Source organism: Leptinotarsa decemlineata, unplaced genomic scaffold, assembly GCF_025532065.1.
Source record: "Leptinotarsa decemlineata unplaced genomic scaffold, Ldec_3_MD MMD2_tig00026282_RagTag_RagTag, whole genome shotgun sequence".
NCBI classification, from domain to species: domain Eukaryota; kingdom Metazoa; phylum Arthropoda; class Insecta; order Coleoptera; family Chrysomelidae; genus Leptinotarsa; species Leptinotarsa decemlineata.
Window position 1 is genome coordinate 9054957 of NW_027412668.1, and position 21626 is coordinate 9076582.

A 21626-nucleotide genomic window follows, 5' to 3' on the forward strand; every position below is an offset into this window, starting at 1 on the left:
TCCAAAAAATTTAAATCAATAGCTTCTTGTTCATGAGCTACGGAAAAATGTTTATTGAAGTTGTTGGTTATTTCAATTTCAGGGACAGTTTTATCACCATCATGAATTATGATATTGTGAAAATTGTTTGCTTTTTTCTGGAATTGGTTGATAATTTGCCACATTGTTTTCGATTCATTGTTCGAATTGGTTTTTCTGTCATCTACACTTTGTAATTATTTTTGAGTTTTTCTTTATAAGTTTGCGTTATTTGCCCAAAGTTTGTTGTTATTTGCGCTTATCAACTCTTGCGGAGTTTGAGTATAGGGTCACTAAGTTTTTCAATTCTTGAAGTTCTGGTGTTAGTGAGCTGGGGTCGAATTTTTTCATTTGTTTGTGGAGTGGCTTCAGAGAAGAGGCAATTTCAATGTAATGTTGTACTATATCATGGAAAATTTCATAGGCTTTGTTTGGGCAGATTTCGTTGTAGATATCCTCCCATGACTCATTGTCCAAAGAGAGTTTGGAGTTATTCATTTTATTTTTCGAAAACACTCTACCGTAAGTTGAGAAATTTTTTACCTGTTTTTCACTTCTTATAGTCGGAATTCGAATAATTTGGGCAAAGTGATCAGACAGATTGTAGTTCTTGATTGCCACTTCGTAGTCAATATTTTCACTGATTATAAAATTATCTAGGCGAATACTTGAGTTAGCAGTTACCCTTGTTGGTTCATCAACAGTATATTTGAGATTAAAACTTGCTAATTGGTCACGAAAGAGGTCGAGTTCCCTGCTGGCAACCGAGAAGTCACCACCTATGATGATGGTATTATAGTTTTGACTCACCAGAGTTAGCATTCCCATGAAAAGTTTTGAAAAATATTTTAGATTACCTGATAGAAGTCTATAAATACACAAACAAACCGTACTAGATTTTTTTAATGTAATACCACAACACTCGAGGACTCCTTCCTCGCAAAAGCCCGTTGAGTATTGTTCATCATTTCTAGACAACTTTCATGTTTGTGAATTGCTACACCTCCGTTTTTCGTGAAACTTCTGCAGAAGTTTGTACATATACATATTAAAGTTTCTCAGCTTTATGACATCTATCTGTATTTTGTTCTGACAATGTTCTGAGATCATTAACAGATCACAAATCAGTTCACTTTCTGTTAACATATCTATCTGAAGAATTGTATTACTAATGCATTGCATGTTTTGGTGACATTCAGCTAAGACATTCCCATCCTTTCCACTTTGTTTACTTTACATATAATATAACATAGATCTTACATAACTAATTCATCATAACATTAAAAACAACAGTACAAAAATATTATTCCAAAACGCTCAAAGGTGCGAAATTGTTTCCTCCTTTTCATAAAAGATGATGTATGCATCTCCACTCACAAGCGATTTTTTTTAAATTGGTGACACGTGTGAATTATTGTATACGTGCCACTATAAGGATGTCTGCAGAATGCTGTATAATGTCCGCAAAAGTGCATATAGATTATAACGATGAGGAGTCACATTTTCTGCTGCATAATTGTTCATGTCTAATCCATCTAGAGGAAATTCGATTGCAACATTTAACTTGCCTCTGAATCTTTCTGTTTGAGAAAATCTTTTTAAATGAATTACTAAAACACGGGGAAACTTTTGAATCGATAGAGACTTTATGCATTTTCTACTTTCCTTGCAACTTGAACACGTCGGTTTTTCATGTCCATCCAAAGTTTCCTCTCTTCTGAAGAAATACAAGCACTGTGATAAATTCAATTGGCCAGTTCTTTGTGGTATGAGATGAATCTTCTGACTACAATTCCTTGATGACTTCTTCGAAAGTTTTGATTAAAGCACCCTCCGTGTTAGAAATATTAGTATTGAGATCTTTCATGTACTCATCCTTTTCCAAATATTCCAGTAACCATCTCGTATTTGATAAACATTGGATTACACTGGTTTACTATATTTTCTGATTTTACACCGATTGTGCTCATCTATATTATTCTGATTCATTATGGCGTAATTTTTGGAGCAACCTGCGAGAGCTGTGCATATAAAAAATTTGACTGAGCTTTCTCTTCTTGATTTGCTATTGTTTCCTGAAGTTGAGTGGCCAGGGTTTCAGGTAGTTTAGTAGTTAATATTTGGCTCAAAATGTTCCTGGTTGGATTGGCAGCAGATGAAAAACTTGCTTATCGAACTTAAGTAGCCGCGAAATTTGAATATCTACCACATTTTTTGTATATGTGCTCTTATTTCGACTTGTCAAAATATTTTTTCGTGTTTCTGGAAATTATTTCAAAAAAATTCTCTACTATTACGTTAATCTCTCTTCGAAACAAATAAAACTCGGAAACTCCCAAAGTGACAAGTTTTGGATGTTCTTCCGTTCATATTTTCAAATTGCAGATATTTCAGTAGAAAAAGAAATTATCTGAAAGATGAAACGAAATAAATTATAGTTTGAAAAACTAAAAGAAAGTCCTGTGGCTTGATGTAACTAATGACTTAATAAATCTGAAATCAGAAAAAATCTATTCACAAAGAAATTGATTCTGTTGTAAAAAAGCGTGGAATGCTAGAAATAATAATTTTATTATGGCTCCAATGTGGCCAACACCCCCCAACCGGGTATTTATAACAATGGATATTTAGCACCCCACGCTTTTTTACAACAAAATCAATTTTCTTTCAAATAGATTTATTCTGATTTCAGACTTATTGAAGGTCATCAGTTACATCAAGCCATAGGACTCATTATCGATGTTTTTTTTGACAGTATAATAACATATACTTCATTATAACATTAAAATCAATAGTTCAAAAATAACTTTTCAAAACGTAGAAATAATTCTAAATACCTCTTCAGAAATCTTAATCTTCCAGCTTCGAAAATCCAACTCCAGTTTACTACAATATTTTATAAAGCCACATCCCATAAACCTCGCGATGTGTCCGATATCCACAAAGAACCAATAAACCACAACCGAAAAACCCAATTTATCCGACCCCGCGAAATACCTCATAAATATCCCTCGCCACCCAACGCACATCCATAATAATTACCATGACTTTTATTAATGTACTTTCCTTGTTCCAGGTTACCTGAAACATTAATAACAGCAGCAGGAATTCGCCCAGATAGAAAGACCCCCGGCCTCCTTCCATTCCTGCAAATAACACCTTACAATCCGGGCTTGCCATGGACCAGCTCCGACTAATTATGAAACAATGGAAGAGCGGACTAGTGGGAGCACCGACGGCTAGAAATGGAACTGAATTATTTTGATGTGATAATTGACGCTCGATTCGAGTGGGTCAGGAAGATTCAGGTACAAAGATGCGTACAATAGGATTCATGTTCATTCTCAGAGTAGGTTGCTGTGGTTATGCAATATTTTGTTAGTACCATGTATCTACCATTTCGATCATAACGAGGTATAGTAACGAATAATTTGTCTCCTGATGAACGCAAATTGGTAAAAAACCATTTGTCCTACAACCTATTCCAGGCAAAACTTATGAAAGAAAAAATGAAGTACTTCAATGGAAACTCCTTATGGAGATTATGCACCGAAGATTTTTTTCAGATATGAACTGGAAGAAAAAATTCACCTGGGGAAAATTATTTATTTCCAAATATAATAACAGTTATTTATATGAAAACTAATTTTACTTATTCAGTTTGTATTAGAAACACTCATATTTGAGTTGTTGAAGACATCAAACACATGGACGCTCTACAACATAATAATGAAAATAATAATGATGATATTTGAGTTTGGTGTGTCTACATGATATAATGGTACTGGATATAGTACTGTAAAGTCGTCAGGAGTTCGGATCCCCTCCTCTGCATAGTCCGTGACCATGAGAGAGCAGGAATTGGAACATTTCTCTTGAGGGGCAGCTTTCCGAGCAGCTGATGAACTCGGTTTAGTTTTCAACACTGAACGAAGTGACCACAACTCTGACACCGAGTTGGATCCCGTTCAGCAAAAAGCTCATATAAAAGCCGCAGAGATCACCTAACTTCTGCGGAAACGCAAGGATAAGCCATTAACATTGAAGACCTGGCTTATCAAAGCGCCTGACTTTCGCTTTTCTCAGGTCGAGTGGGCTGAAGTTGGAAACTGAGGGGTTCAGCATGGCTTGGCAGGATGGTGTCTTCAACACCTTAGTCTACCGCAAACGCGTGATGGGTGCAGAGGTTTCTGACTCAAGGTGCAGGGCCTGCCGCGAGGCACCCGAAAACCTAATGCACTTGCTATCAGCATGTCCAGCATATGCGGTCTCGGCCTATATCCATCGACATAACTGCGGCCCTTACAGTGCTATATTACCATCTGCGGCACTCTTACGGTATTGACGAGACAACTGTGTTGCTCCGGAGGATATTGAATTCGTTGTGGGGAACGAGAACTGCCAAATTCATTGGAACTATTCGTTTCCCACCCTGAGGCTCATACAAGCTAATAAGCCCGATGTAGTACTTCTCGACGACCAGAGCAAGACGATATTTGTCGTTGAGTTTTCAGCTCCAGGCGAGACGAATATAGTCCGGAAAGAGGAAGAAAAACGGATAAAATATTGAGATTTCATCTTCGAACTCCGCAGACTCTATGCAGACCACTCTATCAAGATGGTCGTTCTGATTTTTGGAGTTCTCGGTGGAATGATGCCCTCTCTACTCTTGAATCTTGAAATCATACCGGCTTGCCGCAGTAAGGCAGAAATCTCAGCCAGACAGATGCAGAAGGCTGTCATGCTTGGCTCACTGTACTTGCTCAGGGCACATGTTTCTCGGATCTAATGATCACTTACCACACGGTGTAGGGAGTGGTTGTAGGTTGATAATGCTGGCGCGCCCTCTCGAATGCATCGGGGCTTCGGGAGATAGGGCCTGACCAGCTCACACTACTGTGAAAAAATAATAATAATAATATGATTTTCGATTAGTTTGTCAAAAAGCGGAACGTTTTCATTCTCAAAAGCGTAGGTTTGTCGATTCTTAGGAATTATAGACCGACAATCTTATACAGATGAATACATACCGCAGTTGATCAAGTATTCAAATGGATAAATGAACTGAGAGGGTCGAAGAGAGGAGTCACTGGATGCAAAGACGACCTGACGTGTAATGCAGGACTCGACACAGCAACAGCGTAACCTCTTCATGATATGGATCGGTTATTGCAAGGCATTTGATGCAACATCGCATGAGCTCATCTTGCATTTGCTCAGATGCCTTGTGGTACTCGACAAAATAATCAAATAACTAGCCTGAAATACACATTAGCCTGACCATAACTGGTCAGGCTATTTCAGGGCGATTCCCTCAGAGAGGATGCACAATGCGCAGCTTGTACATGGAAGTATTCTGCACTGTGATACTAGAGAGACGTATACTTATCTCGAGGTGGAACAACGCCACTCACAAGAGGAAACAGCTGCAGTGAAGAACACTCTCAGAACAAACTTCGACAAATCTGGTAATCAGATTGGTTGCCGTTTCAATTTTACTCTTATCTTTTGAAGTAGTGGAATCAATCCGAAAGGAGCTGTATAAACTCGACGTCAACACCCAAAAAATGATGCACCTTCATAAGAGTTTGCATGCCAAATAGTCCGTTCAATGGTTGTACTTCCCGTGACAACAGAAAAGCTTTGAACTTTTGAGTTTGGAGTACTTACATGACGGAATAATGCTGAATGTTGTCTGTAGAATCATCAAGAGCTCGGAACACTTTATCTGCTCGGTCCGCGACCATGAGGAAGCAGGAGTTGGATAATTTTTCTTTAGGACAGCTGCCTGAGTAACTAGTCAACTTGATTTAGTTTTCGACACTGATCGAGGTGATCACAACTTTTGCACTGAGTTGAAACCCGTTCAGTAGAAGGTCTGTATAAAAGCCTCTTAGATCACTTCATTCCTGCGGCAACACAGAAATAGCCAATGCATGGGGTCTTCTTCAAAATTATTCAAGATCACGGCTTCGAGTGGGCCTAAGTCGAAAACTGAGTGGTGCATCATGGCCTGTCAGGATGGTGACTCGAAATAATGTCGAAATATCAATATTTTCTCTTCAAACTATCCATACTCTATTCAGACCACTCTATCAAGGTAGTTGTTCTAATATTATTAGAATCATTGATGATTCAAAATCTCAAGATCATACCGGCATGCCGCACTAAGGCAGAAATCTTAGCCAGACAAATGCATGAGTTCAGGAATAGGGCCCAACCATCGCAATCTTAGGGAATAATAATGATACATTCACTACAGTAAGGCAGTTTTTTGCATTTGCTTCTTTCGATATAACTGGAGATACACTTGCTGTATCGCAAAAAACATATGCAGGAATTTATTCTGCGAAGAATCCTGCACTGACACCTCTCGGATACAATCCTTTCGTAGTATTAGCCAGGGGAATAGTTGTGTTCTAATCATCTCACTTCATTAACCGACTGTGTAGGTAAGTGAAGACTGGCCTGAATGAATTTTTTCTTCAGATGATTTGATTTATAGCCAGTCTTCAAGTTTGCCCCATACTATGGATGAAACTTCGTTGAATTTTGAAAAGTTCTTCGGTCTCGGAACTGCCATATCAAAGTATACTACCAGATCTGGCACTACCATACCTGGCACGACTATGAAAGTTGGAGAAATCAAATAAGTGTATTTTGGAATCTCTTGCGTGAAATAAATCTACTGGAAACTCCTCTTCCTCAGCAGAATGAAATTGCTGTCGTTCGACGCTCGTTTTGGTCATAGTATGGATTTTTGTATGGAGTATGGATTTTCGGATTTTGGTATTTTTCAGAAAAAATCAGAAACTTTCAATAACATCTGAAGAAAGTGTCTGAAAATGATTTTTGTATTTGAAACTATATTGATGCCTCCACATAGGATGAGTTTGTCAAATTTCAATACATAGAAACCATGCGTGATGCTATTTGAATATAGTATTACGTCATATTTAAACTACAATACAACAATATTTCTGATCATCCAGATTATTATTTACTGCATAATATTCAGCACGCATTCCATGCGATATTTTGTATACACAATTAATTTTTTATACCGCCAAGAAAATTATTATACCACTATGTTGGGGTTCATACTTGCTTTAACGTAACCTTCAAAATGAACTGTTTTCATATCAAACTCATTACATGGCGATTTTCCTCATCAATCAAAATTAAGTCTTTTTTGTCAGGAATATATTGACAATTCGCCTCAAGTATTCTGAGACCATCATCTACTACTATCATTGACTTATACGAGTATTGATACATTGATGTATATCAAAGCTCCCGATACAGAAAAAGTAAGTCTGGAAAACATTCTTTTCGTACATTTTTCATGCTACTGTGCGTCATCAGTTGACCTGGAAAACATTTGTGTGTATTCGATAAGGGGATAAAACCCAAGGAACAACATAAGAAAGAATTGATTCACCCACTCTCATAAATATACAACGTCCTAGCTCGCTTGAAAGTTTATTTGTCAAACAAACACTCCTGACTTTGATATCGTTCAGTCAAGTCCTTGGCCCTCAGAAATGGTATGATACGTTCTATTTGAAGGCGAACAAATTGTTAACCCTATGCCATCCAATCGATACTTGGATTATTATTACAGGGCGAGAGAATTGAAGCCCTGTCAGTTGATGGGGCTGGATACGTTACATATAATTTTAACCATTACAAAACGGAATTTGATGGGTTTTATCGTAAATCATCGATGTGATTGACAAGGTGGAACATAATTTGAAAAATGTGATACAATTAAGGCTATCAGGGTCATTGTGGGGTGGAGGGTTATTATGGACAAAATTTCACATTGAATGGAAAACATTTTACATTAAATCTGGGATTGGTTATGTGATATTACCCGAATGGGTAATAATATTACATCTCGACGACGAGATATGAAGATCATGCGAAGAAGTAACTTAAAAACTCATCAAAGTCGAAGATGTTTTTGGTGACTTTCGTGGAAAAGACTTCATTGATGCGAATGATCTTCTTCTACTTGATTATTTGAGATCGACATTCAGAATTAATCAGTGCAATTTTCTATAAGATTTTCATTTTGGAAGGTATACATTAGATTTTTCAAGCAGTGTAACAGCAAATTATATGTTGCCCATTTATTTGTGAATGGCAGTTTTTGGCTGGACAGCACTATGAGTTTGTTAAGTCTTTTCTACAAATCCAAATCAACACTAAAGTGTACGCCACCCGAATATAGGTAGCAACCATATACAGGGCGGCATGGGGGGTTGAGTAATACATCATTTAAAAGGTCCTTTATTCCCCTATCGCTACTGTAATTTATGCGGAAATTGGTTTATTCGTTATTGAGAAACTAAATGATGGAATTTTTATTTGAGAAAAAAACAGAAAATTCGCTGTCGTTCATTTTAATGAGAAAATCAACACCGAATAATATCATTTGAAACAAATGGAAACAGATAAATTGTTGAAAATGACCTCCACCTAGTTCTATACAATAATAAAGTCTACTCTCGAAAGCATTCCGTACATTATTCAAGGTGTCCGGAGTCACCAATCGGCATTCCCGAATAATTCTCTGTCGCAGGTCTCCTAGATTTGAAGGTTGAGTAGAGTATACTTTCGACTTCAGGTGTCCCCACAGAAATAAATTCATCGGTGTCAGATCAGGTTATCTAGCTGGCCACTCCACTGGACCGCTTCTGCCGATCCAACGCATCGGAAAACGTTCGTCCAAAAAATGTCTCGCCCGAACATCAAAATGTAAGGTTGCACCGTTCTGCGGGAATGTTATTTCATTTTCTACTAAATTGTCACCCCACACCTCACAAAACTGAAGTCGACGATCAGCTTCATCTTCGTTCAATTTTTGAACTAGCCTTATTTTGAAAGGATAAACTTTGTAGGCTTTCAAAATCCGAAAAACACTCGTAGTTGATACACCAGACACTCTAGCTATTCGTCTGATAGATTGTGGATTATCCATTTGTACATGTCCTAAAACTGCAACTTCAACTCCGTCATTTCTGACAGGACGGGATACTTCATGTTTTTTTGTGGTTGACAGAACCTGAAGTTCGAAACTTATCCATTAACTGTTTAACGTATTGATGGCTTACGTTGTGGTCTGGATGATTCGTATTATAAATTCTTGCAGCAGCTTTAGCACATTCATTATTTCGATAGTAGGTTGAAACAATTTCTTTTCTTTCTTCAGTAGAATAAACCATGTTGGAACACAGTGAACAAGGATGACTGAATAATTATTCGTGAAAAAGTGGCAGTGACCAACTATCTAATTTTTGTTCCGCAACAACTATATTCAACAAAAAATACCAGTGCAGAAAAAATCAACAGTGTCGTTCATTTGAAAACGATTACTACTAATTGAATAAATTCTACAAATCTAGACGACCTGCACCAGAGAATTGTTCGGAAATGCTGATTTCTGGCTTCGGTCATCTTCAATAATGTAAAGAATGCTTTCGAAAGTAGACTGTATTATTGTATGGAACTAGATGGAGGTCATTTTGATTGTGTTGACATTGATATAACTTCTGTTGATTTCCTCAATAAAAAGAGCGACAGAGAATTTTCTGTTTTTTCTTGAAGAAAACGTTCAAAATTTAATTTCTCAATAACGAATGAACAATCTTAGGAATTGATTGAAAGTTTTTTATAGAAAGTTCAAAAATGAAGTAGTTCGATTCAAAATAATATTATAAGTTAAAATATGAACTGAAGGGATTATATTTTTAGGAGTGATTAATTTTTGGGAAAGAAAGTTTTTGGCTTTCTACTACTCCATCTGATACAAAAAAAAGGGATGAGAGAATCTTCCAAAGGAATAAGCAGATCAAGCTTATTCCGTGACATTGAAAAATCGTAATTCATGAATGAAGTGTGTGTATGTTCTATAATGTTATCCAATTTGGTACTGAAGAGCCTTAGGGCAAGTGTCTTAAGGCGAAACATCGGTGTATACCAGTGAGGGTGACAGTGTTCTATGTGAGTACAATTTATTACCATTCATTCAAAGTAGAACTCATGTGAATGAAATCTGATTCTTATTCCACAACAAAAGTTTAAAATACAAACTGAGTAGAGAAAAGTATCTTCTGTATGATTCAGTGTTCATATAGAAGTATTTGTTTCGAAAGATTTTTTTTCTCTCGTGTAATTCAATGTTTATATGAAAGTAGCTGTTTCAGGAGGACTTTCTTTCAGTTTGTGTCTGAAAGTGACTTCTTTGCATGATCTACACATCCATGTATAGAGTTACTTATTTTCAAATTGATTACTTCCTTCCTTTCTTTGGAAGATTCTCTCATCCCTTTTTTTGTATCAGATGGAGTAGTAGAAAGCCAAAAACTTTCTTTCCCAACTTAAAATATATTATAAGTCTGGCCTTATTGGTTCTCTCCGCATGACAGTAACATTGCTGTAGAATACTATCCAATTGGATACCACCACGGACATTTCTTTACAATTTAAGAAAGGAAAAGATCGGAAAGATCCGCACTTCCTGCCGAGTTGGACTCATTAGCCTATGCGATAGTAAGGTGATTAGTTTCAATGTCTCCAAAATAAAATAATAATTCGTCTGATGTTATCCTTTAATCCTAAAAATAAATTTTAATGAAAGCAAACCTAACACAAATGAGCCATCTGGAGGATTATCAAAATTCTGGGGCTTTCTCAAAGATTCACCTCTCAAGAAGATTTATCTATCGAATACCGGGAGCTCCGTGTTTGATTAGGAAACAAACTGGAAATTCCAGAGCTGAATTACAAGATAGCCAGAATATTATTTTTACCCAACTCAGGGCAATTATAAACTTCAACAGAAAGAAAAATTTAAATCGAAAAAATGTGTGTCCCTTCACAACCATCTTGGCACATCTGCCTTTGCAGAAATCGTGCTTGGTTTGACCAATCGAAGCGAAAACACATCAGAAGTCGGCCAAAAAAAAAGAAATTCAAAATTCCGCATAAATTGGTAGCTGGTAACTAATCATACACAACGGTGTATGAATGGCGTCCTGTATAAGCTGTGGCATCATTTGAATTTACACTAATAATTATTATAGAAAATAATAGTAAGATGACCTACACGCTACAGCAGAAATGTGAAAATCTCATACTTTGTAAACTATATTGGTGAGTTTTGTTTGTTTGAAGGTGGTTGACAATGTTTCATGATGCATTTCATTAGTTTGGACTTCCATTGTGTTATATGATATAAATAGATTTGAAATCCCTGAAAGAATCTGTAAGAAATTAAAAGGTTAGCTGAAAAATAACAAGCAACAACCAAAAAATAAAAAAATTTAACTATAAACACGAGATGAGAATAAAAAAATATCAACAAGAAATGAAAATTAAAAATAAAAAGATTCCAAAACAAGTTACTTCACGACGTTTCGATTGTTAGTATCCACAATCATGTTCGGGTGATAACTGACTCATTTCTCCGAGATCTGACTATTTATAGGTCATTCGAGTGCGTTCACCTATCCCCTCTTCCGGTTTCCCGCCTCATCGGTTTTAGCGGGAGCAGACCGTTAGGCGGGAGTTGGTCGTGTTCCGCTTGATTAGAAAAAAATCTGTTTGAAATCTGTTTTTTCCGTTAACAAGCTGTCGCACCCCTACGAACGACAACCCTCAGAAGTCGAAACTTGTGCGAGCTAAGGATTAACGAGGTCTTACCTTTTAACGTGTGATTCCTAATATGGGTTGGACGGTAGCAAGTGAAGATCGATCGTTCAGACTAGGGTTTGAACCACCGACCAACACAGCAGTCAATTCGAATGAGTGAACAAAGCACCCACGCCGAACCGCTTGGCTACCGACCGACCGAGAAGTTACCATATTTTGCGTATCTCTATTTTACTTTGGCTGAATGCGTTGTTGGACAACATATCTATATGCGGCTTCTTTGAATTTTCTCCTAAGCTAGTGTTTCGACTTGTGGATGATTTCAGCTTGAGATCACTTAATGTTATGTTGATGAGTCTAAACATGCTCTGCTATTCCTGATTTGCTGGTTTCTCCTCGTTGTGTGTGTTTCTTGTGCTCAGCAATGCGAACTTTCCATGGCCTCTTAGTTTCACCGATGTAAGATTCTCCGCACTAACAGGGTATCCGGTTAATGAAATTCTTGAATTCGCAGTCCGCGTTTGGTGGCCTGGAGTTCGTGAGGCTGCTACGGATAGTGTTTCCAGATCTGAAGCAGGTTCTGATGTTATACTTGGACCCAATTCTCCTTATCCTTTCCGACAATCCTCCGATGTAGGGAAGTACAAGTACTGGTTATGGCGGCTTTTCTTCCACACCACCAATGTTCATCTCTTGTTAATAGTTCAATTTTCTCACTGTAATTTCAGTTTCTTTCGCTTGATATAAGTGTTATTTTTCAGCTTACCTTTCAAATTTTTACAGGTTCTTTCAGGGATTTTAAATCAATTTATATCATATTAGACAATGAAAGTCCGAACTGATGAAAAGTAAGTTTTGTTAGGTATTTTCATCAAGTATCGAACAGTTTAATTGAAATATCAAAATTAACTACTATTTTTCGAAATAAATGAACCTACAAGATCTGAGTCTTCTTTTCACACTCATGCCTGTACTGATAGCGATATAATCTCCGATTTTCACAAAATCCCCTTGTACAATACCCATTGTTATAACCCGCTTAATATATAAATTCAATGAAAGCTTTCTCTCCATAGGTGCCTCGAAGGAGTTCATCACCTCGAAGATTAGAATCCTGGAGGGCTTAATTGCACAATTTCAGCACAGCAAGATTGAAACCGCAACTGTGAATATGCTGAATCTTGCATCTCTGCGGTGGTGTTTTGAAAGTTATTAGTAGCTAATAAACTGTGACTAGTGACTGACAAACTGTTCTATAAGGCGAAGTGACTAATCGAATCCAAATCAGTTATGGCGGTTATTGTGCTTCCACTGAACTGTGTTACGTTTTATGTGTTGATGCTGTTTTTGACAGACACCATCGTGAGTTCTACGGAGCCGCCCGAGAATTGTCGAGGTTAGTAATTCGTTTATACCATTTATCATCTGGAGTTGACAAAGACTGATTATTGGTTTTAGTGTAATCTCTCCAAGGGATTTATCAGCAGCATAAACTGCCTGAAAGTACGAGGTTATTCTGTGTATGGGGAAGGGGATCTTGTAACCGGGTAGATAATGAGAGTAGTTGTTTGTTTTTCGGAATTATTGAACGATACCGAATATTTTCATGTAGAGTTTCAACATAGGTACTCATAATTTTGGAATGTCGTATACTATTATGCAGTGTGACCATTGAAGTCTGCGTCATTTGGGAATTTTTCATCATTATTTGTGTGGTTGATGACTTGATTATTTCGTGGTAATTCATGATCACTCCAATGAAATGAATAAAAATACTTTTGTCTAATTACCATTAATTGATTTTATTCATACGACCAATTTCGGGTTTGACTCCATTGTCAAGTATAAAACTAGAATGTGAATTATGAAAACTCGGTTATATCAGGAGTTTTTAGTAAGCTAGAAGGATAGGAGTTAATTAAATGATAACTTTAAAATTCAACAATGAATAATATAGGGGTTGTGAAACCCATAAATTCAAGAGTGAAGACCTACATAAATAAAGTTCAGTGTCACTGTTTTATGAGTTTGAAAGCCGTGGATTTTTGGAATTTCTTCCTTACTCGCTGGCGCGAGTGACTAGCTTCTTCAGATGTTTAACTATCATGGCTTGCTGTCCGATGACTAACTTTTAGGCGTCGTAAAGCAAATTTATGCCTCTTCAGGTAATCAGTTGTATTGGTAACTGTATTTGTACTTGTACTTGCACCTGCACTTGTATCTGTACTTGTACCTGTACTTGAACCTGGAACATTAACAATCTTGCTGCCTGTTCCAGGTCCAAGTACAGGTATAAGTACAGGTACAAGTGCAGGTACAAGTACAGGTACCAATACAACTGATTACCTGACAAGGCATAAATACGCTTTACGAAGCCTAAAAGTTAATCATCGAACAGCAAGCCATAACGGTTAAGCCTCTGAAAAAGCTAGCCACTTGCGCCAGTGAACCGGCCGGAATAAAATTCCAAAACTCCACGGCTTTCAAACTCGAAAAACAGTGACACTGAAAACCTCAGCCGCGAAAGTCTGAACCATTTCGTCATGAATCTAATTGTTCGTTTAGGGGTATATATTTCTGGTTTTTAATTGATTTGTTAATTTCCATGACTTGCCGCGGTTTCGCTCGCATTTATGCCATTAAATTAGTGTCAGTACAATAGAAATGAAGCAATATGAGAACTTTATTTTAATGCTTGGCTGGGATTATCCATTTTCAAAAATTATTACAAACAATGAAGTTTCGAAAATTTAAAATATGCTTTATTGAATTGCAACAACAAATTTCAAAATAATTAAGTGGCATCTAGCTACAAAAATGACACGAAACCTAAAAATAAAAACGACAGAAGAAAATAACAATGAGTATAGAAAAATTCCAAACAGCTGAAACTATAGTCAATTGGATTGGATTGGATATTGTCGTGACTGTGAATAATACAGTGCGACGGTATTACGGTACGAATACGTGAATACGAATACGAAGGGGTGAACTTCATTAATGGAATGAAGTAAACGATTAGTGACCAGTTTCTCTAATAGAAATATAATAGCAGATAAATCTTATGAAACACTCATAAGTAAATTATAACCAAACTGCAGAGAACACAATATAGTTAAATATAGAAGCATCAACTACACAGAACTTTCAGAAAATATTCAAAATTACTTCTCTAAGTACAAAATAACAACAGCTTTCATAAGTAATAATGATTCAGACAGAACTCTGTTAACTGCAAAACCAAAACTAGATGACTGAAATGAATGAAAAAATCAGGTAAATAATTATATAGAATAGAGTATGGCGAATGCTCTGCAGTATATACAGACCAAACCGGTAGAAATTTTGACGTGAGGCTCCGTGAACATGTCTATTTGGACAAAAAAATCTACAATGTATGAACATCTTCAAGATTTTAAACAGACAGAACTTCAAGAATCAAAACACAAGATAAGTAAAGATAACCTCAAAATCCTACACATATGTAATAAAGGGAAATAAATGAATTTGTTGGAAGCCATGAATATTAACAAATCAATGAGCAGCTCGGTTCATGTAGATCTCCACTCTTGAATTTATAACCCGTATAGTCTTCAGTGTTGAATTATAAAGTTGGCACCCTGGTTCGTTTAACCATCTGTCCTTCCATCTTATTCGAAAATTCTCGATATAACCGAGTTTTCAAAATTCACATTTTATTTTTATTTCGAAATTTCACTTTGACATCGTCACAGCAGATCACGTTATGGCTGGAAGTATTCAATTTCTTCCTCATAATTTCAGTTGTAGGAATCTCATTGCTTTTGTCGTATATTGTTTTTTCAATGATTTTATCAGATGAACATCTAAAGGTTTTGGTAATCCTGTATCACATTGCGCCTTGCGTTCATTAGGTTTGATTTTGAGTATTCTATGTACAGTTGAAAAAGGAATTTCGGTCTAATCTGAATAGTTTTTTTCCCTCGAAACCAAACTTGAGATGTAGATTCTTATATACATTGAAACATACTCTCTGTGTTTCAATATTCAAACGTATCCGAATCTTATTCACTGGTATCCCTTTTTCGCATTGTTCACCATAGCCATTGGAATCACTACACTGGAAAAAGTCTGCGTTGTTACCACATTCGTCATTACTATTATTACTGACGGCGATAACCATCCCCGCATTCCCCTATTTCTATTTGTTACCGTAACATGACTCCAAATTTGATTTTATGACTCATCCGCCAATCAAAAAACTTGTTTGGTAAAAATGATCCAATACGAACCACCAATTCTAAAGTCCACGTGAACTAGTTCATTTCTATGTATTGGTTTTTTTTGGCCTTTGAGAGTGCCGGCAACTTTAAGAGTGTACAATATCGTTTACTTTGACTATATAGAATATTTTTCGTTATAATCATAACGTGCATGATTTGATTATCCCGGATGGATCCCATACATATTTTTGAAATCTTCTCAAAGAAATAAAATATTGAGGGAAATAAAGCTAGAGTCGATTATAGAATAAAGAATATAGAATAAAGAAAATACTTTTGTCTAGGTTCTACTGTGTTTACTTATTCGTTATGACCGGTTTCGGCTTATGAGGCCATTTTCAAGTAACTACCACAAATTGTCAACCGGTCGTAACGAATAAATAAACACAGTTGAAACTAGACAAAAGTATTTTCTTTATTCTATATTCAACATGAATATCTACAAAATAAATAAGTCATCAATCGAACGAGCTAGAGTCGATTCACGTAAAAATAGCTTTAGTACAATTGAACTCACTTCATACATATATTTTTCCGAAATCTACATGCATAAACTCGAATTCGTATATCCCTACATGATCAAATATGCAATTTCAACACCGGAAAAGTATTTCAGACAACTGGAGGAAATGGGATGGCACTAAATGGGTATCATCATTCGTTGTTTACTTGTTCGTATACAGTCTTCATACTTTTGTATACGATGTTCAGCAGAAAAATTTTCCGGAGATTATTGAACTTTTTGAAAATAAAAAGTTTCTCATTGTTATGGATATGTTCGCAAACCAGTTCCGCTGCCGCTTGATCCAACAAAGAGAACGAACTGCAGTGGAGATACCAACACATCATATCCCTTCCGGTTTACGAATCATGTTGGATTATCCTATTATCCTAAAGTTGGATTTCGCTCTGTTTACGAAACTTTTGTGCAAACTCCATCAATTTGCTTCTCGTGGTAGACTGAAACTGGAGCGTGTTGTATGATATCTCCATTTTTATTTGCACGATTTGTTTCACACTGAAATACGTACCATTTCGGAAAATGATGTTTGTTAATGAAACAGACAAACATTATTATATTATTCAACGAGCCAGAAGGATAGCCATTACTCGAGAAAATGAAGTTCATCAAAGCGAGCTGTTGTTTATCATTCGAGAGAGCAGAATAGAATACTATAGTTTTTTAAAACTTATTGAGAAAATTTCAAAATAGTTTTCGAATGAAATAATTGACAAGTAGATATGGAATAATTATCCAGATTTCTACAGCTACTCCACGGAGATCCTTACAAACTAGCGTGACATAAAGTTAATCTCATCACTCACTTTCTGTAATTGAGTGACGAACTTCTGAAAATTATTACCAACTTTGTCACATCACAAATTTGACAGTGGTGTCCTTTTCCAAGTCTACGTTTTCAACCCAGTTCTTCGTTAGAAACTATATATTTCAAATTGAACTGTCAGTTCAGTAATTGAGTGTAATGTTTCAAAACATATTTTGGGGTAGGTAAACTGAAAGTAATTGAAACCATACTGTGAAGTATTGAAATTGCTCATCTGTGATACCTGAGTGATGAATCTAGTCAACTGGAATTGGTTAAAAAGTGTGAGTGATGGACACTTTATGCAATAGTCTTAAAAAAATTTCACAAACTACACCTAACGATTTGATCTTCACAAAATTTATTTTCAAAAATATATTACATGTTTCGCTATCATTGTAGCTTTTTCGTAGTAAAAAACCTAATGATGTTTGTATATACCTGTGTTAATCACATGTGATATTTATGAAAATAATGTTTGTGAAGATCAAATCGTTAGGTGTAGTTTGTGGAATTACTATGGATCTGAATCAAGTAACGGCCGAGTCAATCGGAAAAAAATATAGAAGAAAAGTTATATTCCATCTATTTCTTTCAGTAAAATGTCAATCAGAATGGAAATAAGAATATCTTGGAATATTTATCTATTCACTATTTATGTATGCATGTATTTATTTGTTCACAATCGATTACATTCGATTGTGCATAATATGAATATTTTGTTTTATTATTCTTCAATCCGAAGTTGGATAGAAAAAAATAATGAATCAATACGTCAATAATTGAATAAATGTGTCTGTTGAGAAAGAAACAGTTTCCAACTTAACTGTGGACTTATCTATTCTTATAAATTCTTATAAAGTCACTTTCTCAACACTCAGCCATTCATCTCTGTTTCTCCATACGGGTGAGCCCTAGGAAGCTAAAATTTAGTATGTAGGTGCTTCTTAGGTCTTAGATACGCACTCACGTAACACTCACACATTCATCTCTGTTTCTTTGCACTGGTGAGTCCTAGGAAGCTAAAATATAGCATATAGGTGCTTGTTTGAAGGTGGTTGGCAATTTTTCGTGGTGTATTTCATCAGTTCCGATTTCCATTGTCTAATATAATATAAATTGATTTAAAATTCCTGAATAAATATAAGATTTACCGAAAATAACAATTTTATTCGAACAAATAACTGAAATTACAAAGAAATAACATAAAAACCAAACAACAACCAAACAAATTAAAATGATAATAAAAGCTGAAAATTTTAATGAAATGAAAAGATTCCAAACCAAGTTATGTCACGACGTTTCGATTGTCGGTATTCACAATCGTCTTCGGGTGATAACTGGACTTATTCCTCCGAGATACGACTATTCATAGGACACTTGATATTATGTTGATGAGTCCAAACATGCTCTGATATTCCGGATTTGCTGGTTTCTCCTCGCTGTGTGTGTTTCTTGTGCTCAGCAATGCGAACTTTCGCTGGCTTCTTAGTTCCACCGATGTATGATTCTCCGCACTCGCAGGGTATCCGGTAAATGCAATTCTTGGAATCGGAATCCGCGTTTGGTGGCCTGGTTTTCGTGAGGCTGCTACGGATAGTGTCCCCAGATCTGAAGCAGGTCCTGATGTTATACTTGGACCCAATCCTTCGTATCCTTTCCGATAATCCTCTGATGTAGGGAAGTACAAGTACTGGTTGTGAAGGCTTCTCTTCCTTGTGGAGCTCTTGCTGTCTTCTATCTGAAGCCTATTCTACCATCACTCTGGAGTAACCATTCCGTTGAAATTCGTTTTTGATGATGCGTAGTTCTCTTTCGAGACCTTCCTTTGTATTACAGAGCCCGAAGGCACCGTCTAGTAGAGTATTGATGATTCCTCTTTCAGTCGATTGATGATAGTTGGATTTCTGGTTCAGATACTGTCCTGTGTGAGTGGGTTTTCGATATACAGATGTTTCCCATTTAGTGTCGGTCCCCTTCATCAATATGAATAAGAAAGGCAATTCGTTGTGGACTTCCTTTTCCATCGTAAACGTGATGGAAGGACTTACGTTGTTGATGTGCTTCAGGAAAGTGTCTAGTTCTGCATTTCCATGGTTCCATATTATGAAGGTGTCGTCTACGTATCTCAACCAGACTCGGGCCTTCATGTGGGCTTCTTCAATGGCCAGAGTTTCAAACCACTTCATAAATATATATATTAGCTATAACCGGTGAAAATGGCGATCATATTGTTGTTAATAATAATTTCCAATTTTCAGCTTTAATTAATATTTTGATTATTATTTTCTTGGTTGTTGTTTGGTTTTGATGTTATTTTTTTGTAATTTCAGTTATTTGTTCAAATAAAATTGTTATTTTCGGTTAATCTTGTTAATATTTTTTCAGGATTTTCAAATCAATTCATATTATATTAGACAATGGAAGTCCGAACTGATGAAATACAGGTGCTTCTTAGGTCATAGATACGCACTCACGTAACACTCAACATTTTATCTCTGTTTCTCCGTACTGGTAAGTCCTAGGAAGCTAAAATTTGTTATATAGGTGCATCATTGGTCTCAAATGCGCACTAAGAAATGATTTTCAAAAATATTCCAATTGGGGATTCCTCGTGGAAATAAAAGGTGTCCGTTAGCAATAATCTCTGTTTTTCCGTACTGGTGAGTTCAAGGAAGCTAAAATTTTGTATATAGGTGCTTCTTAGGTCTTAGATACGCACTCATGTAATACTCACAGATTCGTCTCTGTTTCTCCGTACTGTTGAGTCCTAGGAAGTAAGGATTTGCTATTTGGGTGTTTTTTAGATCTCAGATACGCACTCACATAATACTCACATATTCGTCCCTGTTTCTCCGTACTGGTGAGTTCTAGGAAGCTAAAATTTGGTATATGAGTGCTTCTTAGGTCTAAGATGCGAACTCACGTAACACTCACATATTCATTTATGTTTCTCCGTACTGGTGAGTCTTAGGAAGCTGAAATTTGTTATACAGGTGCATCTTAGGTCTTAGATGCGCACCAAGAAAGAATTTTCCAATTGGGATTTCATCCTGGGAATAAAAGGGGAGCGTTTACATATGAAAATCACCTTTCGATCACTGTTTCTCCATATCGCTATGTTTTCGGAGGCTGAAATTCAAATTTTCAAATATTCCAACATTTTTATCTTCATTCTCTACCACTCGTGTTATATGAATATGAACTGTTATTACAGAAGTTGAAGATGAATATTACTGGAGTTTTTCGCAACACCAAATCGATATTTTTAACACCTCGACACGTGTTTTGATCACCAAGTGATCATCTTCAAAGAGGAAGATTAAACTGCAAAAACTGTTTTTTCAGTTCAATCTTCCTCTTTGAAGAAGATCACTTGGTGATCGAAACACGTGTCGAGGTGTTAAAAATAACGATTTGGTGTTGGAAAAAACTCCAGTAATATTCATTACCACACCAAAGGTTCCAAACAATTCATCATAAGAAGTTGAACACTTTAGCTACACTCAATGAAAAATACAAACTCCGGTTTGATGCCAGGGGGGAAGGTTAAAAAAAAGTTGAACACTTTTTCAAGTGGGATAGAAAAATCACAAAACAGGCAAAATACGGCCAGGTGTATGTTGTATAAAGAAATATACATTCTATCGTATGAATAAATAAAGCATTAAAAGAATCACAAGGTGATATGACTTTAGTACAGTGAGGACTATTACAAATCTGTGTCTGCCAAAAATGTAACTGTTTTTTATTGACTTGAATACATACAAAATTGCTAGAAAATTCCCCAAGAGAACTACACTTTGGGTGATGAGTGCAAGATTAGAACAAGGAATTGTGATTGAGTTTAAACAACCAATACTTGTAAACTGTTTTCCTTCATGAGTGAAATAGATATTTTGTATTTTGTATTCGAGAATATTCAGCTCACTTTATCACAGGCATTATACGTTTATCACTGTACATGTTATTTCCACCATTTCTTCATGATGGAAACATTCACTCCATTCGCCACCCGAAAATATGCCGGTTGACGTAGCAGTAACTGCACCAGTATTTACAAATCATTTCCATTTTGTGAACACAAAGTACTCTTTAAATGTTCTGTTTGATGTTGGACTTTATGATATCCTGCAAATGAATTCCTCGTATGATTGAAGTTATTTATTGCGGATGTATTGGACACATTTATAGGTGAATATGCGCTAGCGAGAATTGCAGTTTTATGAGAGTTAATTCCTTTTCAGCGATCAATGTGCATGCATTTCGTTATTTCACTTTCCAGTTTGAAAAATATCCAAGAATAATAGTGATTTTCAATAATTATATATGGTAATATTGATTAACAATCAATTGAGCGACA

General features: G+C 36.1%; 1 protein-coding gene across 3 annotated transcripts in view; it reads left to right on the forward strand.

Moving 5' to 3' along the window:
- LOC111514936 (lachesin) overlaps positions 1-21626 on the forward strand; it is a 355844-nt gene that overhangs the window by 224988 nt on the left and 109230 nt on the right. For all 3 annotated transcript variants that reach the window (XM_074179769.1, XM_074179771.1, XM_074179770.1), the window contains exons 2-3: positions 3095-3326; positions 12753-13072. In XM_074179769.1, coding sequence (XP_074035870.1) covers positions 12967-13072 — 106 coding nt within the window. In that variant the 5' untranslated portion in view covers positions 3095-3326; positions 12753-12966. The remainder of the gene's footprint in view (positions 1-3094; positions 3327-12752; positions 13073-21626) is intronic.